Source organism: Pseudophryne corroboree, chromosome 4, assembly GCF_028390025.1.
Source record: "Pseudophryne corroboree isolate aPseCor3 chromosome 4, aPseCor3.hap2, whole genome shotgun sequence".
Classification (NCBI taxonomy): domain Eukaryota; kingdom Metazoa; phylum Chordata; class Amphibia; order Anura; family Myobatrachidae; genus Pseudophryne; species Pseudophryne corroboree.
This window is the reverse complement of record NC_086447.1, coordinates 301,704,030-301,728,044: the sequence shown is the minus strand read 5'-3', so window position 1 is coordinate 301,728,044 and position 24,015 is coordinate 301,704,030. Positions and strand designations below refer to the sequence as shown.

At 47.3% G+C, this 24,015-nt stretch overlaps 1 protein-coding gene and 1 pseudogene across 5 annotated transcripts in view; one reads left to right on the top strand and one right to left on the bottom strand.

Annotated features, from left to right (window-relative positions):
* Positions 1–24,015, bottom strand: part of ECT2 (epithelial cell transforming 2) — a 719,104-nt gene that overhangs the window by 274,009 nt on the left and 421,080 nt on the right. For all 5 annotated transcript variants that reach the window (XM_063916272.1, XM_063916273.1, XM_063916269.1 and 2 more), the window contains one exon: positions 21,277–21,387. In XM_063916272.1, the coding sequence (XP_063772342.1) occupies positions 21,277–21,387 (111 nt within the window). The remainder of the gene's footprint in view (positions 1–21,276; positions 21,388–24,015) is intronic.
* Positions 1,724–1,842, top strand: LOC134911922 (5S ribosomal RNA; annotated as a pseudogene).

Below are 24,015 nucleotides of genomic sequence, written 5' to 3'. Positions count from 1 at the left end.
TCCTAATATATTTTTTAGTAATTCATTAATCACATATTTCAAATCGCTTACTATAGTACTATTGTGGATTAGAGGTATGATGCTGCTTTTTTTGTTTCTCATTTTGGAATCTACACACATATACAATCGCATCATGACTGTAAGATACTCCCATTTCATACAACAAATTTCTTTCAATTATTAGACTCATTTCTCTTTAATTAAGCTTGCATCTTATGCTCCCCGCAAATGGTAGAATTTTAGCATGTTCAAGCTGCTCAATTAATAAGAGTACATTGGCCTTATATTAAGCTCAGGTTTCCCCGGCGCTAGGCACAGCATTACTAAATATATGACTCTGCTGTGTTAATTCAGCTACTAGAGCCATGATTGGTGGCATCTCTCAATATATTGCTATCCCCGGCGCCACAATTGCTCACGCTACCCGTGAACAAGCTCACTGCGAAACGTACGTTGGGTACGTGATTAAGGGTCACTGAGAGCGCTCTCACGTGACCGGACTTAGACCAGCGACAGAGGAGAGGAGATCGGGCGAGGCGTCCAGTCTGCATATTGCATGGACTTCGGCGGCACCTGACGGGACGGGGAGGCGCACAGCCCAATAAGTATCTCTTCCCCCTTCCCCCCTGCTCACTTTCTCTTTTTTGTTATTATATAGCCATACGCCTATTTGGGCTATTCTACTATGCTGGTCATTAATATCAAGCATATGCTAAAATTAATCATCGCTGGTGCTGTTTATGATTAACTGCACCGTTACCCGTGGAAATTCAGCAGCTAAGTTTGGCTTGCAAATGTTTTAAGCTGTTCTGCATGTTTTAGGTGCTGTGTATGACTAACTGCACCGTTACCTGTGGTATTTAGGTGCTACATTTGGCTTGCAAATGATTTAAGCTGTTCTGCATGTTTTAAATATGTAAATTGGCAGCAAGTATTTTTTCAAGCACATAACCAATCATCACAGGTATTTTATATGATTAACTGCACTATTACTCGTGGCACTCAGCCGCCAATTTTGGCTTGTAAATCACTCAGGCTGTTTTGTATGTTTATAAAGACATAGATTGATAACATACTTATAATATAGTGCAGGGCAGCTGTAGTTGCAGCGGTGTGTGTTTCTCTTTACAACTTACATTTGGCTTCCAAGTATCAGTCCATGTCAGATCTATGGCAACATTTGTACCTGTTGTATCAGCTGCTGGTATGCGACTGCTTATGATTGCACTGTCTAATATTGCAACAAATACTTTTTGAAGCACATTTACTGATTTATCTTTGTGCCATTATAAGCGAGTTTTTCCGCCCTCTGATACAAATTAAATACCATACTCGATATTCAGCATGGACAATTTCTCTATTTATATTTACGTATCAGAAAATATCACCCAATCAAGGCTTTCATGAAAAGTAGTTTCAATCTGAAATAACTGACACTCTTTTTCATCTAAATTTGTGTCTGTCTAATGTACATGCCTTAAAATTATAATAGGCTATTTTCCTTGTCTTGCCTCACGCTCCATACAGAAAAAACAGAGGCTTATGTCATCAACCCCTGTTGACCATATGATTTAACCTCTGCACACCCATGTGTCTGGGTCGCTAATTGGTGCAATGAGGGTCAACAAAATATTTAATAGGGGGAATATATGCAGCTAAACTGGTACAATAACACACATCCTTTACATAATAACTGCACTCGCTGCCCTTTGTTTCACACGTCACCTACTACCATACCACACTGGGTATGCCCAACCCCGTCTGATCTTGGAGGCAATACAGTGTTGGGCCGGGTCAGTACTTCAGTGGGAGACCACCTAGGAATACCTGGTGTTGTAGGTTTCCAGTGGAATTGAATTGGTGACTGCACTGAATCCACGGAAGGATGGGCATATGCTTGCCAGATACTGAAACACCACAGTAACAATCCATCAAAATGTTCGCAGACTGAATTTATGTATGGCTTAGAAAGTTCAAAGCCATTCTAATAGTAATCGGGTATCTTTTGTTTTTTCACTTCCCTAGTCATTTCAATTAGTGTACCTAATTTTTTATGAAATATAGACTAATAAAAGTTACGTTTTAACTTAATTATTCTATTGTTACATTACTACTCATACATATATCATAATTGTAAGTATTTCTCCGGGAGTGAGTGCTCCCAACCAAGGTCACTTTTTCTTGTCTCCTTTCATATTCTCAAAGGACAATCCTGTACAGCAAATCTCAGGAACGCCTGATGAGGCGGATATATGGGGACATGAAGGTATGCATCCTTTATGTCCAGGGACACCATATAATCCCCCCCCCCTTCCAGGCTGGCGATGACCGCTCTGAGTGATTCCATCTTGAATTTAAAACTTTTTAAGTATAGGTTTAAGGATTTTAAATTCAGAATGGGTCTGACCGAACCGTCCAGTTTCGGGACCACAAACAGGGTTGAGTAATACCCCATCCCCTGCTGAAGCAGGGGAACCTTGACCACCACTTGTTGAAGATACAATTTTTGAATTGCTGCTAAAACTTCCTCCTTCTCTGGGGAAGAAGCCGGTAGGGCCGATTTGAAAAACCAGCGAGGAGGCACCTCTTCGAATTCCAGCTTGTAACCCTGGGAAACAATGTCTATTGCCCAGGGATCCACCTGTGATTGAACCCCGACGTGGCTGAAAAGTCGAAGACGTGCCCCCACTGGAGCGGACTCCCTCAGCGGAGCCCCAGCGTCATGCGGTGGATTTTGTAGAAGCCGGGGAGGACTTCTGCTCCTGGGAACGAGCTGTAGTTGGCAGCTTTTTCCCCTTGCCCTTACCTCTGGCAAGAAAGGAGGATCCCCGTACTCTCTTGGATTTATGCGACCGAAAGGACTGCATCTAATAATGTGGCGTTTTCTTAGGCTGTGAGGAAACATAAGGAAAAAAGTTGATTTACCTGCAGTAGCTGTGGAAACCAGGTCCGTGAGACCTTCCCCAAATAAGTCCTCACCCTTGTAAGGCAAAACCTCCATATGCCTCTTCGAGTCGGCATCACCCGTCCATTGTCGGGTCCATAGGGCTCGCCTAGCAGAAATCGCCATCTCGTTGGCTCTGGAACCCAGTAGGCCAACGTCTCTCTGAGCATCTCTCATATATAGGACAGCATCCTTAATATGACCCAAGGTCAATAAAATGGTTTCCTTATCCAGCGTATCAATATCAGCAGATAAGATATCTGTCCACGCTACTATAGCGCTACAAACCCAAGCCGACGCTATCGCCGTTCTGAGTAATGTACCAGTATGTGTGTAAATAGACTTCAAGGTAGTCTCCTGTCTGCAATCAGCAGGATCCTTGAGGGCTGCGGTATTATTATTATCCTTTATTTATATGGCGCCACAAGGGTTCCGCAGCGCCCAATTACAGAGTACATAAATAATCAAACAGGAAAACAGCAACTTACAGTTGATGACAGTATAGGACAAGTACAGGGTAAATATACATAGGTACATCAGCAGATGACACTGGAATAAGTATCAGGTGGCAGAAGACTGCTGGAGTTGATGCAGTTGAAGATTATTAAAGTTAGAAAGGATAAGCACATGAGGGAAGAGGGCCCTGCTCGTAAGAGCTTACATTCTAAAGGGGAGGGGTAGACAGACAGGCGGTGACACAGATGGGGTACATGGAGAGTGTAGAACAGAGGGTTAGGATGAGATTTGGCTGGGTTTGGTGAAGAAGTGGGTCTTGAGAGTCCGTTTGAAGTTTTGTAGAGAGGTGGAGAGTCTGAGGGGGAGAGGTAGGGAATTCCAGAGAAGTGGTGCAGCACGTGAAAAATCTTGGAGGTAGGAGTGGGAGGAGGTAATCCGTAGGCAGGAAAGTCGTCGTGTATTAGCAGAGCGAAGAGGACGTGTGGGAATGTAAAGGGAGATAAGATCAGAGATGTAGATGGGAGAGGAGTGGGTGAGGACTTGTAAGCGAGTGTGAGAAGCTTGAAATGGATTCTGAAAGGGAAGGGGAGCCAGTGAAGGTATCTTGAGATGGCAGCGCTACCTTTTTGGATAAGCGTGTCAGCGCTTTGTCCACCCTTGGGGAGGATTCCCACCGTATCCTGTCTTTAGTCGGGAAAGGATACGCCATAAGAATCCTCTTGGGAATCTGCAATTTTCTTGTCTGGAGTTTCCTAAGCCCTTTCAAACAACTCATTTAGCTCATGAGAAGGGGGAAAAGTAACCTCAGGCTTCTTTTCTTTAAACATGTGTACTCTCATGTCAGGTACCGAGGGGTCATCTGTTATATGCAACACATCCTTTATTGCAATAATCATATAATGAATACTTTTAGCCAAGTTAGGCTGCAACTTCGCATCATCATAGTCGACACTGGTGTCAGAATCCGTGTCTGTATCAGTGTCAACTACTGGGATAGTGGGCGCTTCTGAGACCCAGAAAGTCCCTGCGTCATAGTGAAAGGCAGGGCTGGACTCCCTGTACATTCCCTGGACTCCGCTTTGTCCAACCTCTTGTGTAATAAAGCCACATTTGCATTTAAGACATTCCACATATCCAACCAATCAGGTGTCGGTGTTGCCGACGGAGACACCACACTCATTTGCTCCACCTCCTCCTTAGAAGAGCCCTCCGCTGCAGACATGCCGACACACGCGTACAAACACCCCACATACTCAGGGAAATCTGTAATCTGGAGACAGTTCCCCAACAAGGCCCTTTGGAGAGACAGAGAGAGAGTATGCCAGCACACACCCAGCGCCAATGACCCTGGAAAAATCCCAGATATATAGCGCTTTTCTTTATATAATAACTGCACCAAATTATGTGCCCCCCTTCTTTAAAACCCTCTGTCACCGTGTTCAGCAGTGGAGAGTCCGGGGAGCCAGCTTCCCAGCGGTGTGCTGTGGAGAAAATGGCGCTGGTTAGTGCTGAGGGATCAAGCTCCTCCCCCTCAGCGGCGGGCTTCGGTCCCGCTTGATTTCTTCAAAACTGGCGGGGGATTTAAATATTCAGTCCGCAGAGCCTATTACTGGCCAGTCCTAGAGGTTTATTATTGCTGCCCAGGGCGTCCCCCCTGCGCCCTGCACCCCATCAGTGCCTGCCGCTGTGTGTTGTGTGTGGGAGCAATGGCGCGCAGCGTTACCTCTGAGAAGATCTGAAGTCTTCTATCTTCTTATACTCACCCGGCTTCTATCTTACGGCTCTGTGAGGAGGACGGCGGCGCGGCTCCGGGACGAACAGCGAAGGAAGACCTGCGTTCCGACTCCCTCTGGAGCTAATGGTGTCCAGTAGCCTAAGAAGAAGAGCCTAGCATTTAAGTAGGTCTGCTTCTCTCTCCTCCGTCCCACGATGCAGGGAGCCTGTTGCCAGCAGGGCTCCCTGAAAATAAAAAACCTAACAAAATTCAGGAGAGCTCTCTGTAATGCACCCAGTCTCCTCTGGGCACAGTATCAAACTGAGGTCTGGAGGAGGGGCATAGAGGGAGGAGCCTGTGCACACACATATCTAAAGTTCTTTTTAGTGCCCATGTCTCCTGCGGAGCCCGTCTATTCCCCATGGTCCTTACGGAGTTTCAGAATGGGCCTGACCGAACCATCCGGTTTTGGTACCACGAAAAAGGTTCGAATAGTAGCCTTTGGTCAGCATGTGAGGTGGCACTGGCACAATGACCTGTGCCTAAACCAGCTTTTGGACAGCGTCTTGTAGTACCGTGCTGTCCTCCAACAGAATTGGTAAGCCTGACTTGAAAAAGCAGTGCGGAAGGAGACTTTGAAATTCCAGCCTGTATCCCTGAGATACAATATCTACTACCCAGGGATCCAGGCCGGACGATATCCAGACATGACTGAAATGTCTGAGTCTCGCTCTCACTGGCCCCACCACCGGGGCGTGCAGTCCACCGTCATGCGGAGGACTTTGGGGTACCCGAAGCTGGCTTTTGTTCCCGGGAACCTGCAGCGGCAGGTTTCTTGGACTCAACCCGACCTCCCCTAAAGAAGGCATTGGATGTTCTGGCCTTTCTAGGCTTGTTAGGCCGAAAGGACTGCGGTGCATCTGAAGAGAAGGATTTCTTCAGAGCAGGTGCTGCTGAGGGGAGAAACGGAGACTTAACCGCTGTAGCGGTGGATATCCACGCGTCTAGAGCTTATCCAAAGAAAGCCTGACCTGTATAGGGTAGCGACTCCACACATCTTCTGGATTCCGCGTCAGCCGACCACAGGCGCAGCCATAGCCCCCGACGAGCTGAAACAGACATGGAAGAAATTCCCGCAGCCATGGAACCCAGGTCTTTCATGGATTCTACCATAAAACCTGCAGAATCATGTATGTTGCATAAATATAATGCAACGTCATCCCTATCAATCGTATACAATTCCTCAAGTTAGGTAGCCGACCACTTTACTATTGCTTTTGCAATCCATGCACTAGCAATAGTGGGACGTAATATGGCCCCAGAAGCAGTGTACATTGATTTAAGCGTATTATCAATCTTTCTATCAGCCGGCACCTTTAAGGCGGTAGATCCCGGAAAAGGAAAAACCACCTTCTTTGAGAGTCTGGACACAGATGCGTCAACAATCGGAGGGTTTTCCCACTTTTTCCTATCCTCCTCAGGGAACGGAAAAGCTACATGAACCCTTCTAGGGATCTGGAACCTTTTCTCAGGGTTTTCACATGCTTTTTCAAATTTAGCATTCAACTCCTTTGACGCATGGAAGGTTAGCGAGGCTTTTTTATTTTCAGTGAAAAAAGCCTCCTCAACCTGCTCAGGTGTGGTATCATTAACATCTAACACATCCCTGATAGCCTCTATCACTAATTGCACCCCCTTTGCTAAAGACGCGGACCCCCGCAACACATCCCCATCACCGTCTGTAGTGTCAGAATCTGTATCCGTGTCGCCTTGCGTGACATGCACAAGCGCACGTTTGTGGGGGCATATAGTGGGGTGTCCCGAGGTACCATACACAGGCCATACAGCCATGGAACTCTAATACCTGGGTTGCCGATTCATTACTAGCAACCCTGTCAGAAATTTGAGACATCCAAGTTTTGATAGAGGAAAACCACTCTGGTTCCCTTGCTGGAATCTGTGCTAAACCAGTGCTAGACTGATTACATGGAATGGGATCATCCTGGGAGGATAAATCCTCTGCAGCATATGACACAGTGTCCCTGGACATAGCTAAAGTAGACCACCAAACACTACACACACAGGTGGGGGCAGACAGAGTTTCCCCCCCAAGAAAGGCAAGAGACACAGAGATCGGAGTCAACCCACAATACAGCGCTTTTAGTAAAAGGCAACCCCTTACCAGCGCAGACTGTGTCCCTTAATAGGAGACAGTCGTTTTACAGCCTCCACTCCCTTCTACAACCCCCTAGTACCGTGTACAGACAGATGGAGCTGCTGTGGAGGGACCTGATCTTCCATCCAGCGCTGTGCAGGCAGGAAAATGGTGCTGGAACGCTGCTGGGTCCGCTCTGAGGAGAAGCTCTGCTCCCTTAATGGCACGGTCTTCTCGATTTTCCAATTTTATACTGGCCTGAGGAAACTTGCTGGCTGAGATCAGCAGACCCCGACAGACTTGCGGACTAGTGTGGGGGTAAGCGCTGGCACAGGGCGCCCCTCACAGTGCCGCACTGTGTGCCTCTGAGCCTTCCCAGGAGCGCAGTTAGCACAGTGCTCCCTCCCCGCTGCCGCCATCTTCACACCGCCTACCCCCATCCCGCTTGCTTGTCGGTGACTCACTCACCACTCTTCAGCACAGTAAGGGGTTGGAGGCATGCTGCTGGGGTGAGCGGTCCGCTGCGGAGGAGACCGATCCAACCCCTCTGGAGCTCAGTGTCCAGTCAACGGAATCAGTGGCTCAGACCCCGCAGGGTGGACACTGCTCCCCCCCTCAGTCCCTCGCTGTAGGCAGGCTGTTGCCAACAGCCTCCTGTAAAAAAAAAAAAAATCTAAAAAATAAGATTTTACTCACCGGTAAATCTATTTCTCGTAGTCCGTAGTGGATGCTGGGAACTCCGAAAGGACCATGGGGAATAGCGGGCTCCGAAGGAGGCTGGGCACTCTAGAAAGATTTATGACTACCTGGTGTGCACTGGCTCCTCCCACTATGACCCTCCTCCAAGCCTCAGTTAGGACACTGTGCCCGGACGAGCTGACATAATAAGGAAGGATTTTGAATCCCGGGTAAGACTCATACCAGCCACACCAATCACACTGTACAACTCGTGATACTATATCCAGTTTGACAGTATGAAAACAACTGAGCCTCTCAACAGATGGCTCAACAATAACCCTTTAGTTAGCAATAACTATTTACAAGTATTGCAGACAATCCGCACTTGGGATGGGCGCCCAGCATCCACTACGGACTACGAGAAATAGATTTACCGGTGAGTAAAATCTTATTTTCTCTGACGTCCTAGTGGATGCTGGGAACTCCGAAAGGACCATGGGGATTATACCAAAGCTCCCAAACGGGCGGGAGAGTGCGGATGACTCTGCAGCACCGAATGAGAGAACTCAAGGTCCTCTTCAGCCAGGGTATCAAATTTGTAGAATTTTGCAAACGTGTTTGCCCCTGACCAAGTAACAGCTCGGCAAAGTTGTAAAGCCGAGACCTCTTGGGCAGCCGCCCAAGATGAGCCCACCTTCCCTGTGGAATGGGCTTTCACTGATTTAGGATGCGGCAGTCCAGCCGCAGAATGCGCCTGCTGAATCGTGTCACAGATCCAGCGAGCGATAGTCTGCTTAGAAGCAGGAGCACCCAGCCTGTTGGGTGCATACAGGATAAATAGCGAGTCAATTTTCTTGACTCTAGCCGTCCTGGAAACATAATTTTTCAAGGCCCTGACTACGTCCAGTAACTTGGAATCCTCCAAGTCCCTAGTAGCCGCAGGCACCACAATAGGTTGGTTCAAGTGAAAAACTGATACCACCTTAGGGAGAAACTGGGGACGAGTCCTCAATTCTGCCCTCTCCATATGGAAAATCAGATAAGGACTTTTATATGACAAAGCCGCCAATTCTGATACACGCCTGGCCGAAGCCAAGGTCCATAACATGACCACTTTTCGCGTGAGATATTTTAGATCCACGGTTTTTAGTGGTTCAAACCAATGTGATTTTAAGAAACTCAACACCACGTTGAGATCCCAAGGTGCCACTGGAGGCACAACCGGGGGCTGAATATGCAGCACTCCTTTTACAATGTCTGAACTTCAGGTACTGAAGTTAATTCTTTCTGGAAGAAAATCGACAGAGCCGAGATCTGTATCTTAATGGAGCCTAATTTTAGGCCCATAGACACTCCTGCTTGTAGGAAATGCAGAAATCGACCTAGTTGAAATTCCTCTGTTGGGGCCTTTTGTGGCCTCACACCAAGCAACATATTTCCGCCATATGCGGTGATAATGTTTTGCAGTTACATCTTTCCTGGCTTGAATCAGCGTAGGAATGACTTCCTCCGGAATGCCCTTTTCCTTTAGGATCCGGCGTTCAACCGCCATGCCATCAAAACGTAGCCGCGTTAAGTCTTGGAACAGACAGGGCCCCTGCTGCAGCAGGTCCTGTCTGAGCGGCAGAGGCCATGGGTCCTCTGATATAATTTCTTGAAGTTCTGGGTACCAGGCTCTTCTTGGCCAATCCGGAACCACGAGTATCGTACTTACTCCTCGCCTTCTTATTATTCTCAGTACCTTTGGTATGAGAGGCAGAGGGGGGAACACATAAACCGACTGGTACACCCACGGTGTTACCAGAGCGTCCACAGCTATCGCCTGAAGGTCCCTTGACCTGGCGCAATATCTTTTATAGCTTTTTGTTGAGGCGGGACGCCTTCATGTCCATCTGTGGCCTTTCCCAATGGTGTACAATCCTTTGGAAGACTTCTGGATGAAGTCCCCACTCTCTCGGGTGGAAGTCGTGTCTGTTGAGAAGATCTGCTTCCCAGTTGTCCACTCCGAGAATGAACACTGCTGACAGTGCTAACACATGATTTTCCGCCCATCGGAGAATCCTTGTGGCTTCTGCCATCGCCATCCTGCTTCTTGTGCCGCCCTGTTGGTTTACATGGGCGACTGCCGTGATGTTGTCTGATTGGATCAGGACCGGCCTTTTGAAGCAGAGGCCTTGCCTGACTCAGGGCATTGTAAATGGCCCTCAGTTCCAGAATATTTATGTAGGGAAGTCACCTGACTTGATCAAAGTCCCTGGAAGCTTCTTCCCTGTGTGACTGCCCCCCAGCCTCAAAAGGCTGGCATCAATGGTCACTAGGACCTAGTCCCGTATGTCGAACCTGCGGCCCTCTTGAAGATGGGCACTCTGCAGCCACTACAGTAGAGATACCCTGGTCTTTGGAGACAGGGTTATCAGCCGATGCATCTGAAGATGTGATCCGGACCACTTGTCTAACAGGTCCCCCTGAAAAGTTCTTGCATGGAACCTGCCGAATGGGATTGCTTCTTAGGAAGCTATCATTTTTCCCAGGACTCGCGTGCAATGATGCACCGATAACTGTTTTGGCTTCAGGAGGTCTCTGACTAGAGATGACCGCTCCATGGCTTTCTCCTCCGGGAGAAACACTTATTTCTGGTCTGTGTCCAGAACCATCCCCAGGAACAGTAGACGTGTCGTAGAAAACAGCTGTGTCTTTGGACTGTTTAGAATCCAACCGTGCTGTTGTAGCACTTTCCAAAATAGTGCTACCCCGACTAGCAACTGCTCCTTGGACCTCGCCCTTATAAGGAGATTGTCCAAGTACGGGATCATTAAAAACTCCCCTTTTTCGAAGGAGTATCATCATTCCGGCCATTACCTTGGTAACACCTTCGGTGCCATGTACAGTCCAAACGGCAGAGTCTGGACTTGGTAACGGTAATCCTGTACCATAAATCTGAGGTACTCCTGGCGAGGATAGTAAATGGGGACATGCAGGTAAGCATCCTTGATGTCCCGGGATACCATGTAATCCCCCTCGTCCAGGCTTGCAATAACCGCCCTGGGCGATTCCATCTTGAACTTGAATTTTTTTATGTATGTGTTCAAGGATTTTAAATATAAAAAAGGGTCACACCGAACCATGCGGTTTCGGTACCCCAAACCGTGTGGAATAGTAACCCCGTCCTTGTTGAAGTAGGGGCACCTTAAGTATTACCTGTTGGGAATACAGCTTATTAATTGCATCTAGCACAGCCTCCCTGCCTGAGGGAGTTGTCGGCAAGGCATATTTGAGGAAACGGCGGGGGGAAGACATCTCGAATTCCAGCTTGTACCCTTGAAATACTACTTGAATGAAACAGGGATCCACCTGTGAGCGAGCCCACTGATCGCTGAAATTTTTGAGACGGCCCCCCACCGTACCTGGCTACACCTGTGGAGCCCCCGCGTCATGCTGTGGACTCAGAGGAAGCGAGAGAAGAATTATGATTCTGGGAACAGGCTGACTGGTGCAGCTTTTTCCCTCTTCCCTTGTCTCTGTACAGAAAGGAAGCGCCTTTGACCCGCTTGCTTTTCTGAAGCCGAAAGGACTGTACCCGATAATACAGTGCTTTCTTAGTCTGTGAGGAAAACTGAGGTAAAAATATTTCTTCCCAGCTGTTGCTGCGGATACGAGGTCCCAGAGACCATCCCCAAATAATTCCTCACCCTTATAAGGCAGAATCTCTATGCGCCTTTTAAAGTCAGCATCACCTGTCCAGTGACAGGTCTCTAATACCCTCCTGACAGAATGGACATTACATTCATTTTGGATGCCAGCCGGCAAAATATCCCTCTGTGCATCCCTCATATATAAGACGACGTCTTTAATATGTTCTCATGTTAGCAAACTAGTATGTTTGACAGGGTCACCGACCACGCTGCAGCAGCACGCTCTGCAGGTTTCAGTCTAGTACCTGAGTGTGTAAAAACAGACTTCAGGATAGCCTCCTGCTTTTGATCAACAGGTACCTTCAAAGTGGCCGTTCCTAAAACGGCAGTGCCACCTTTTTGACAACCGTGTGAGCGCCTTATCCACCCTAGGGGATATCTCCCAGCGTAACTTATCCTCTGGCGGGAAAAGGTACGCCATCAGTAACTTTTTTGAAATTACCAGTTTCTTATCAGGGGGAACCCACGCTTCTCACACACTTCATTCATTCATCTGATGGGGGAACAAAACACTGCCTGCTTTTTCTCCCCAAACATAAAAACCCATTTTTAGAGGTTAATGTCAGAAATGTGCAACACATTTTTTATTGCCGGGATCAAGTCACGGATGTTCCTAGTGGATTGTGTATATGTCTCAACCTTGTCGACACTGGAGTCAGACTCCGTGTCGACATCTGTGTCTGCCATCTGAATGAGCGGGCGTTTTTGAGCCCCTGATGGCCTTTGAGACGCCTGGGCAGGCGCGGGCTGAGAAGCCGGCTGTCTCACAGCTGTTACGTCATCCACCCTTTTATGTAAGGAGTTGACACTGTCGGTTAATACCTTTCACCTAACCATCCACTCTGGTGTCGGCCCCACAGGGGGCGACATCACATTTATCGGCATCTGCTCCGTCACTATATAAGCCTCCTCCTCAAACATGTCGACACAGCTGTACCGACACACCGCACACACACAGGGAATGCTCTGACTGAGGACAGGACCCCACAAAGCCCTTTGGGGAGACAGAGAGAGAGTATGCCAGCACACACCAGAGCGCTATATAATGTGGGGATTAACACTATAACTGAGTGAATTTTCCCCAATAGCTGCTTGTATATACAATATTGCGCCTAAATTTAGTGCCCCCCCCCTCTCTTTTTAACCCTTTGAGCCTGAAAACTACAGGGGAGAGCCTGGGGAGCTTTCTTCCAGCTGCACTGTGAAGAGAAAATGGCGCCAGTGTGTCTGATGGAGATAGCTCCGCCCCTTTTCCGCAGCCTATTCTCCCGCTTTTTTCTGGATTCTGGCAGGGGTATTTACCACATATATAGCCTCTGGGGCTATATATTGTGGTATTTTTGCCAGCCAAGGTGTTTTTATTGCTGCTCAGGGCACCCCCCCAAAGGGTCCTGCACCCTCAGTGACCGGAGTGTGAAGTGTGCATGAGGAGCAATGGCGCACAGCTGCAGTGCTGTGCGCTACCTTGGTGAAGACTGATGTCTTCTGCCGCCGATTTTCCGGACCTCTTCTTGCTTCTGGCTCTGTAAGGGGGACGGCGGGACCGGGACCGAACACCAAGGACTGGGCCTGCGGTCGATCCCTCTGGAGCTAATGGTGTCCAGTAGCCTAAGAAGCCCAATCCGGCTGCAAGCAGGCGAGTTCGCTTCTTCTCCCCTTAGTCCCTCGCTGCAGTGAGCCTGTTGCCAGCAGGTCTCACTGAAAATAAAAAACCTAATTCTATACTTTCTTTCTTGAGGCTCAGGAGAGCCCCTAGTGTGCATCCAACCTCGGCCGGGCACAAGATCTAACTGAGGCTTGGAGGAGGGTCATAGTGGGAGGAGCCAGTGCACACCAGGTAGTCATAAATCTTTCTAGAGTGCCCAGCCTCCTTCGGAGCCCGCTATTCCCCATGGTCCTTTCGGAGTTCCCAGCATCCACTAGGACGTCAGAGAAATAACTTTTACTAGAAAAGCTCAGGAGAGCTCCCCTAGCTGTGACCGGCTCCTCCGGGCACATTTTCTAAATGGAGTCTGGTAGGAGAGGCATAGAGGGAGGAGCCAGCCCACACTCTCAAACGCTTAAAGTGCCAATGGCTCCTGGTGGACCAGTCTATACCCCATGGTACTAATGTGGACCCCAGCATCCTCTAGGATTTAAGAGAAACTGGAAATTAATGTCAGGGAGAGAGGACCTACAGACCTCAACCCCACTGCATTGTCAGGCTACAACCACAATGGACACCAGAAACCTGGTATAGGTACATTACAAGGCGGATGTATTAAGCCTGAAGAAGTGACAAAGCAGTGATAAGTGCAAGGTGATTATGTACCAGCCATTCATTACAGATTTTAAAAATGACAGTTAGGAGCTGACTGGCTTGTGCGTTATCACCTTGCACTTATCACTGCTTTATCACTTCTTTATCCCTTCTCCAGGATTAATACATCTGCCCCAATGTGTCCTTTATACTTTAAGCAAATGTCAGTATTTATAGTATGCTGGATTCTTGAGTGGTATAGCATATTTCTCTGTATGCTGAACAAGTTAATACGTCAAAAAGCACTCAGCATAATTGGTCCCCTTAATAACTTACTGGAATTACTACCAATGCTTAAAATACTATTGACTGAAATTACCTGTTGAAACCTTGAAACAGTTTCTTTTGTATGACACACAAACTACTAACATGGACAAAAACAAGGGAAACTATGGAAACAAATTAGTGAAAACTGACATTTCCAGGCAACAAAAATATATAAATAAAACAAACAAACAAACAAACCCTTTTTCATAAGAAACCAACTGCTAGGTATTTAAATTTACATGGCAGCCTCTCATACTCTGAGTAAGGCTGATTTTAGCGCTGTTCACATGCTGGCTAGAGCTTATATGGAACAGACAAAGCTAATAATCTCAATGGTCTGTTTCAGCAAAAGCCACATTCTCTAATATTCTGTGCCACTGGGGAATACTGCTCCTTCTACCTTTAAGCTACCAGTTTTCAGAGCAAAATTGATAGATGGTCGATGGCCACCTATCAATTCTCTAATGGTTTTAATGATTTTCTTGACACAGACCAGTGAACATGGGCATGTTAACGTTTAGAAAACAAAATCACACAATACAGTGTGTGATGTCAATCTTCCTATAAAGTATTGGGATGATGAAAAAGGCTACCCACTGACAAACGCCTGCATGTGGCACAACCAAAGACAATAGAAATCCTCAACTATGGTGGATGCGAGCTAACATGGAAACCTTCGATCTCATGATCTACAGTATGCTCGACTACGGAGCGAAACTACATTCATTAATACTACTACTACCACCACCCACATCGTAGAGGAAAAAAACTGCACAAAATGAATTTAAACAGTTGGACGATAAGGTGCCAAAAATAGGATTTTAATTACCTACAGGTAAATCCTTTTCTCGTAGTCCGTAGAGGATGCTGGGGTCAACATTAGTACCATGGGGTATAGACGGGTCAACTAGGAGCCATTGGCACTTTAAGAGTTTGAGTGTGTGGGCTGGCTCCTCTCTATGGCCCTCCTACCAGACAGTCTAGAAACTGTGCTCGAGGAGACAGACATACTTCGAGAGAAGGATTTAACACAGATAGTGGTGAGATTCACACCAGCTCACACATAAAAGGCAAACCATACTAATTAGCTTGAACTCAGCAACGGCTGAAAAACATTACTTAACCAAGTAACAAGGCAGTACTTAACTAAGAACAAAGTCGTACTGAACCAGATAACCACTGCAAGGTAACGAAGTGCTGGGACTACGAGAAAAGGATTTACCGGTAGGTCATTAAAATCCTATTTTCTCTTACGTCCTAGAGGATGCAGGGGTCCACATTAGTACCATGGGGATGTACCAAAGCTCCCAGAACAGGAGGTAGAGCGCAGAGGCACCTGCAGAACTGACTGACCAAATTTTAGGTCCTCAGAGGCCAAAGTATCGAACTTGTAGAACTTAGCAAACGTGTTCGACCCAGACCAGGTAGCCGCTCAGCAAAGTTGTAAAGCAGAGACACCCTGGGCAGCCGCCCAGGAAGAACCCACCTTACGAGTAGAGTGAGACTTAACAGATTTTGGACACGGCAATCCTGCCGTCGAATACGCATGCTGGATAGTGAACCTGATCCAGCAAGAGATTGTCTGCTTAGAAGCAGGACACCCAATTTTCTTGGGATGAACAGGACAAACAGAGTCCAATTTTCTGTGACAAGCAGTCCTCTTCACATAGATCTTCAGAGCCCTTACAATATCCAAGGACTTCGAAGTAATTGAGGAGTCAGTAGCAACTGGCACCACAATAGGTTGGTTGATATGAAAAGCCAACACAACCTTAACGGATCCCAACCTTAGGCCCATATCCACACCTGCTTGCAGGAAGAGGAGAAACCGTCACAGTTGAAACTCCACTGTAAGAAACGTCTTGGATTCACACCAAGATACATACTTTTTTCAAATGCGATGGTAATGTTTAGACGTTACTCCTTTCCTAGCCTGTATTAGGGTAGGAATGACTGTTCAGAATAACCTTCAGAACGAATATCTGTCGTTCAACCTCCATGCCATTAAACGTAGCCGCTGTAAGTCTTCATAAGCGAACGACACCTGTTGCAGAAGGTCCTCGCGAAGAGGAAGAGGCCTCGGATCTTCCAGCAGCAAGTCCAGAACGTTCGTGTACCAAGGTCGCCTTGGCCAGTCCGGAGCAATGACAATTGCCTGAACCTTTGTTCTCTTTATGAGCTTTAGAATTCTTGGAATGAGTGGAAGTGGAGGGAACACATACACGGAGTTACCAGGGCATCCACCGCCACTGCTTGTGGGTCTCTCGACCTGGAACAGTACCTCCAAAGTTTCTTGTTGAGACGTGAGGCCATCATGTCTATTTGAGGCACGCCCCAACAACTGGTCACTTCTGTGAACACCTCTGGATGTAGGCCGCATTCTCCTGGATGGAGATCGTGTCTGCTGAGGAAGTCCGCTTCCCAGTTGTCCACTAGTGGAAGAAAGATCGCTGACAGCACCAACGCGTGCCTTTCTGCCCAGAGGAGGATTCTTGTCACCTCTGACATTGCAGCTCTGCTCTTCATTCCGCCCTGTCGGTTTATGTAGGCCACCGTCGGTTACACTGTCCAACGGCACTTAAATGGCCCGATCTCGTAGAAGATGTGCCGCCTGTAGAAGACCGTTGAACACGGCTCTTAGTTCCAGAAGGTTTATTGGAAGAACGGCTTCCAGAGTTGACCATCTTCCTTGGAAGGTTTCCCCTTGGGCGACCGCTCCCAAACCTCTGAGACTTGCATCCGTGGTTAGAAGGATCCAGTCCTGAACTCCGAATCTGCGGCCCACCAGCAGGTGAGGCATTTGCAGCCACCAGAGGAGTGAAATCCTTTCCTTTGGTGAGAGACGTATCCTCAGCTGTATGTGCAGATATGATCCTGACCATCTGTCTAGGAGATCCAGCTGAAAGGATCGCGCATGGAATCTTCCGTGCGGTAGAGCCCAGTAGGAGGCAACCATCTTCCCCAGAAGGCGAATGCACGGATGAACAGATACCCGGAGAGGCTTCAAGACATCCCAGACCATTGAGTGTATCACCAACGCTTTCTCCACTGGGAGGAATACCCTCTGCACTTCCGTGTTGAGGATCATCCCCAGGAAGGACAATCTCCTTGTTGGTTCCAAATGTGACTTTGGAAGGTTCAGTATCCAACCGTGATCGCTGAGCAGTTGAGTCGTGAGAGCAACGGACTGCAACAACTTTTCCCTGGACACTGCCTTTATCAGCAGCTCACCCAGGTATGGAATTATGTTCACTCCCTGCAATCACCTTGGTGAACGCCCTCGGTGCCATGGAGAGGCCGAATGGCAGTGGCTGGAACTGATAGTGACAGTCTAACAGTGCGAATCGGAGAGAAGCCTGATGAGGCGGCCAAATCGGAATGTGGAGGTATGCATCCTTGATATCCAGGGATACCAGAAACTACCCCTCCTCCACACCTGAGACCATTGCTCTCAGAGATTCCATTTTGAATTTGAACTCCCTCAGATAGGGGTTTAATGACTTCAAATTCAAAACTGGCCTGACCGAACAATCCAGTTTCGGTACCATGAAAAGGTTCTAATAGTAACCCTTGTGGTGCATATGAAGTGGAACTGGGACAATGACATGTGACTCTTCCAATTTTTGGATGGTTTCCAGTAGGATAGCCCTGTCTGCCAGCAAAGCTGGCAAGCCTGATTTGAAGAAACTGAGGCGGGAGCTCTTGAAATTCCAGCCTGTACCCCTGGGACACAATATCTAGCACACAGGGGTCGAGGCACGACGCCACCCAAATGTGACTGAACCTTCTGAGCACCGCCCCCACCGGTCCTTCCTCAAGGCCGTGCGTTCTACAGTCATGCTGAGGATTTTGATGTACCAGAAGCAGGCTTCTGGTCCTGGGAGACTGCAGTAGCAGGTTTTTTGGATTTTGCCTGTCCTCCTCTAAAGAAGGTGTTATGCGGTTTACTCTTTCTTGATTTAGGAGTCCGAAAGGACTGACGCAGCTGAAGAAAAAGGGTTTCTTCGCAGCAGGCGCAGCAGAAGGAAGAAGAGATTACTTACCCGCAGTTGCCGTGGAAATCCACGCATCTGGCGCTTCCCCAAAGAGAGCCTGACCTGTGTAGGGTAGGTTCTCCACGCCTTTCCTGGATTCTGTGTCGGCAGACCATTGGCGCAGCCAGAGTCCTCTGCGATCTGAGACAGACATGGAAGATATCCCTGCAGCCATCGAACCCAGGTCTTTCATAGATTCCACAGTAAATCCCGCAGAATCCTTTATGTTACATAACAACCATTCAACAACACTTATCCATTGTATCCAATACCTCAAGTAACGTGCCAGACCACTTTAGAAATCCATGCACAGGGAATGGTAGGCCGTAGTATCGCCCCCGAAGCCGTGCATATGGATTTGAGCGTAGTGTCAATCATGCGATCAGCAGGTTCTTTCAACACGGCAGATCCCGGGACAGGTAAAGCCACCTTATTTGACAGTATGGATACAGATGCGTCAACTATGGGTGGGTTTTTCCATTTCTTTCTATCCTCCTCAGGGAAGGGGAATGCAACAAGAACTTTTCTTGGGATCCGGAATTTTTTCTCTGGGATTTCCAGGGACTTTTCAAATATAGCATTTAATTCCTTAGACGCAGGAAAGGTTAGCGAGGCTTTCTTGTTATCCGTGAAGTAAACCTGCTCAGGTATTGCGTAAGCAATATTTAACAGATCGCTAATGGCTTCAATCATCAACTGCACCCCTTTTGCAAGAGATGCCGCCCCCCTCAGCACGTCCCCATCACCATCAACCGTGTCAGAGTCGGAATCCGTGTCATCTTGCATAAACTGGGCAAGAGCACGTTTTTGAGAGTGAGTGCCAGGGGGCCCTGAAGGTGCCGAGTCGGACCAAACAGCCATAGAGTTCTGTAAAACCTGAGTTGTAGTTTCATTCTGTGCTACCGTAGTAGAAATCAGAGATCATATCCTTAATAGAGGTTAACCACTCGGGTTCTCTTATTGGAATCTGTGTTAAAACAGAGCAATCCTGATTACATGGAATGGGATCATATCATCCTGAGAGGACATATCCTCTGCAGCATATGACACAGAGTCCCTAGACATGGCGTTTTGTGAAACACACACACAGGGAAATGGCAGACAGAGTTTCCCCCCCAAGAATGCCAAGAGAGACACAGAGTTTGGAGCCAACCCACACACAGCGCTTTTTAAGATAAAGGACACCCCTTACAAGCGCTAACTGTGCCCCTTAATAGGGTAAACAGTCTATTACAAGACTCCTCTCCCCTTCTACAACCCCCTGGTACCGTACAAGGCAGTTGGAGTTGATGTGGAGGCACAGCTCTCCCGTCAGCGCCTCTGCATGCAGGAAAGATGGCGCTGAACGCTGCTGGGTTCGCTATGAGGAGAAGCTCCGCCCCCTTTCATGGCGTGGCTTCCCTCTCTGGTTTGAATTTATACAGGCCTGAGGTGTATGCTGGCGGTGATCTGAGGTCCCTGACAGGCTTGACGACCAGTGTAGGCGCTGGCTCAGGGCACTCCTCAGAGCCGCACCAAGTACCGCTGAGCCTTGGAGCGCAGTTAGGCTTGCTACCCTGTTGCCGCCATCTTCACACCGGCTCCCCACTTGCCAGGGGGGGCCAGTGACTAACTCGCCAAAGAAGTCTTCTGGTTCTGTAAGGGGGTTGGCGGCATGCTGCTGGGGAGAGCGATACCCTGTGGTGGCGAACGTTCGATCCCCTCAGGAGCTCAGTATCCTGTCAGCGGAGATAGTGGCTCAGACCCCTTAGGGTGGACACTACTCCCCCACCTTAGTCCCACGAAGCAGGGAGGCCTCCCTGTGCCTAAACTCTAATGAAAAAAATAAACTAAGGAAACTCCTATGGAGCTCCCCTAGCTGTGACCGGCTCCTCCGGGCACATTTTCTCAACTGAGTCTGGTAGGAGGGGCAGAGAGGGAGGTGCCAGCCCACACTCTCCAACTCTTAAAGTGTTAATGGCTCCTAGTGGACCAGTCTATACCCCATGGTACTAATGTGGACCCCAGCATCCTCTAGGACGTAAGAGAAATATGCAATACACTGCTATATCGTGTATGAAAAGTACTATACTGCTGGTAGTGACCGAGGGGTTGGGCTCTAGAGAAAGCTGTGCAACATTGCTTACTCTGTATTTGATATTTTACGGCGTTATGTGATTTATTTACCAAAAGTGCTACAACAGTTTTAGTACAGGTATGCAATAAATAAATGCACGCTTTCTTTATTCGGATGTTTGCCTGGGTATGAAGCGTTCACATATCCGTGGTACTGGAGCCAACTGATGGTCTGATTAACAGCCTTGTTAGCATTGACTTAACGTGGGAGTTGCTGCTTCTTAACTACAGGTACAGATTCTTCTTCCAACATCTAGCCTTAATACACCATGCAGCGCAAGAAGCCTGGCGTATGTGAGGAGCCGGGTCCCTTGCAACTCTGTCATGTCTAAGTCGCAACGTAATGTGACAAGGACGCAGGCTGCAACTAAAGCAATTTTGTCAAAAAAGAAGCAAAGATGCCCACCGCTAGAAGATTATCTCATGCAACCTGGTGTGATAAGAGGGTCTGTTTGGCATGACTGCAGCAAATATGTATGAAGACATCTATACACACTCCACTTGATGGCGCAGGCAAGCAGTCTGACGACAAGTCTTTATCATGATACTCTCGACAAGCAGATCAGATACTTTTCAAGCAGGCCTATTTTTGTTGGTGCAGGGCCTGTGTGGGTCAGTCAATGTCCAGCCTCAACCTGGACATGACCATGACCATCAACTGGTTTCAAAGGAATCACCTAATAAGCTTTTTACGCTCATCTGTTCAAACCATTCATGTCAGCCAAGTGACATAGCCATGCAGGACAGATAGACGAGAACTACAAACTACTATACTTTAAAAACAGATCTGCAAAGCAAGATAAACCCTCTCCACAAAGATTGTCTTTTCATTTGCTATACTAAAAGCTTTCATTTGCATTACCATAGTTCCAACTTATGTTTGTACACACTCTTTTGAAAGTAATTTTTTTAAACTGCATACCTTCAGGAAAGCATGGAATCTTGGTTTCAGCTTCTCAGACTGTATAATTGTTTCTTTGCTCATTTCAAAAAAATTTACGAAAGGAGGATAGGTCTTCACCAAATCATTTGACTGAAAAGAAAGTTGTGTTTAAATTAATGAATTATGCTTCATCACAGATTATAAAAACTGTAGCATTTTAAATCAACATACAAGGGACCAAAAGTTCTAACAGCCTCAGAATAATGTTGACACAAAATACTGTGAAGTAGCTTCCCTCAAATGCATTTCATAAAATCAATTCAACAATAACTTTACACTTTTATAGTATTGTGGAAATCTATAGATTTATATATATAGCTAAAGCCGAATTTACATCCCACTCCTCCCAAAAGGTAGGGTACACGGCTTGGAGAAGAAAAAAAACATGAAGCTCAATTTGCTTTAGGTATCTGCATATAGGTAACTTTTAGTTATTGTTACACTGAACAATGTCACAGCTTGAATACAATACAATACAATTCAAAGCAGCAATCGAGAATAGAATTAAAAAAATGTACCTTCTCAAGTGTTTTATGCTTACACATCCTATGAAGGATTGGACACTGAAGCATACAGGGTCCAGATCTGGTGAAATTAGCCTGGGCTTAATCTTTGTTCCAGACTACTGCATAAATTCACATAGCTTGCTACATGTCACTTTGGGGTTCTGCGTCAGCAAGTAAAGCCTCAGGGAATATAAATCGTATAAGTCTTATGAGGGTTACGACGCAAGAGCTTTCATCTCAGGGCGATGGCGGGTTGGTTTTGAACACGGACAATGAGGATTCATCTTACATGAAGAATTCTTTTCAGAGGCAGGGGGTGAATGATTAATTAATGCAAAAGGCGAGGCAAGCATTCAAGTCAGTAAGGAGTTGGTGGATAACTACACAGTCGAGTCACATTGTTATGACCACCACCTACATTTGATGTCGGCAGCGTGTAGCCCATGAAGTACTTCACGTGTCATGCACTGGCTTGGAGTGTATACAAGGCGTACGACAGGCTGTCTGGCAACATATCACTTATTGCTGTCATGGGTAAAATGGGCTATTTATCAGAGGTGCATAAAGGGATGATTATCGGCTTCCGGGCCAAGGGTGGCAGAATTTCTGAAACAGCGCTGTTTGTGTGCTGCTTTGGTGAAAGCGTATCGTGACAGGACAAATTGCACCATTGCGAATAATAGACGTGTAATCTGCGGAGCACCACGTGCCATTGATGTTGTCGAAGTCAAAAATATTACATTCGCACCACATACAAACTCCAAACAGAGAGGTCTCTGTTCGTTCGCAAACACGCAGCGTGCAAAGGATATACGGTAGCATACGCATTCACACAGAAAAGCCACAAAGATATATTCAACACATATTTCATACAACACAAATTACACAGACAAAATATGTCAAGCACCAGACATTATAATGTATTTATATAATAGAGTGTAACATCAGATATAATAAGAATTTACTTACCGATAATTCTATTTCTCATAGTCCGTAGTGGATGCTGGGGACTCCGTAAGGACCATGGGGAATAGCGGCTCCGCAGGAGACTGGGCACATCTAAAGAAAGCTTTAGGACTATCTGGTGTGCACTGGCTCCTCCCCCTATGACCCTCCTCCAAGCCTCAGTTAGGATACTGTGCCCGGACGAGCGTACACAATAAGGAAGGATTTTGAATCCCGGGTAAGACTCATACCAGCCATACCAATCACACCGTATAACCTGTGATCTGAACCCAGTTAACAGCATGATAACAGAGGAGCCTCTGAAAGATGGCTCACAACAATAACCTGATTTTTGTAACAATAACTATGTACAAGTATTGCAGACAATCCGCACTTGGGATGGGCGCCCAGCATCCACTACGGACTATGAGAAATAGAATTATCGGTAAGTAAATTCTTATTTTCTCTAACGTCCTAAGTGGATGCTGGGGACTCCGTAAGGACCATGGGGATTATACCAAAGCTCCCAAACGGGCGGGAGAGTGCGGATGACTCTGCAGCACCAAATGAGAGAACTCCAGGTCCTCCTCAGCCAGGATATCAATTTTGTAGAATTTTACAAACGTATTTGCTCCTGACCAAGTAGCTGCTCGGCAAAGTTGTAAAGCCGAGACCCCTCGGGCAGCCGCCCAAGATGAGCCCACCTTCCTTGTGGAGTGGGCATTTACAGATTATTGGCTGTGGCAGGCCTGCCACAGAATGTGCAAGCTGAATTGTACTACAAATCCAACGAGCAATAGTCTGCTTAGAAGCAGGAGCACCCAGCTTGTTGGGTGCATACAGGATAAACAGCGAGTCAGATTTCCTGACTCCAGCCGTCCTGGAAACATATTTTCAGGGCACTGACAACGTCTAGCAACTTGGAGGCCTCCAAGTCCCTAGTAGCCGCAGGCACCACCAATAGGTTGGTTCAGGTGAGACGCTGAAACCACCTTGGGGAGAAACTGAGGACGAGTCCTCAATTCCGCCCTGTCCGAATGGAAAATCAGATAAGGGCTTTTTCAGGATAAAGCCGCCAATTCTGACACGCGCCTGGCCCAGGCCAGGGCCAACAGCATGACCACTTTCCATGTGAGATATTTTAACTCCACAGATTTAAGTGGTTCAAACCAATGTGACTTTTGGAACCCAAAACTACATTGAGATCCCAAAGTGCCACTGGAGGCACAAAAGGAGGCTGTATATGCAGTACCCCTTTTACAAACGT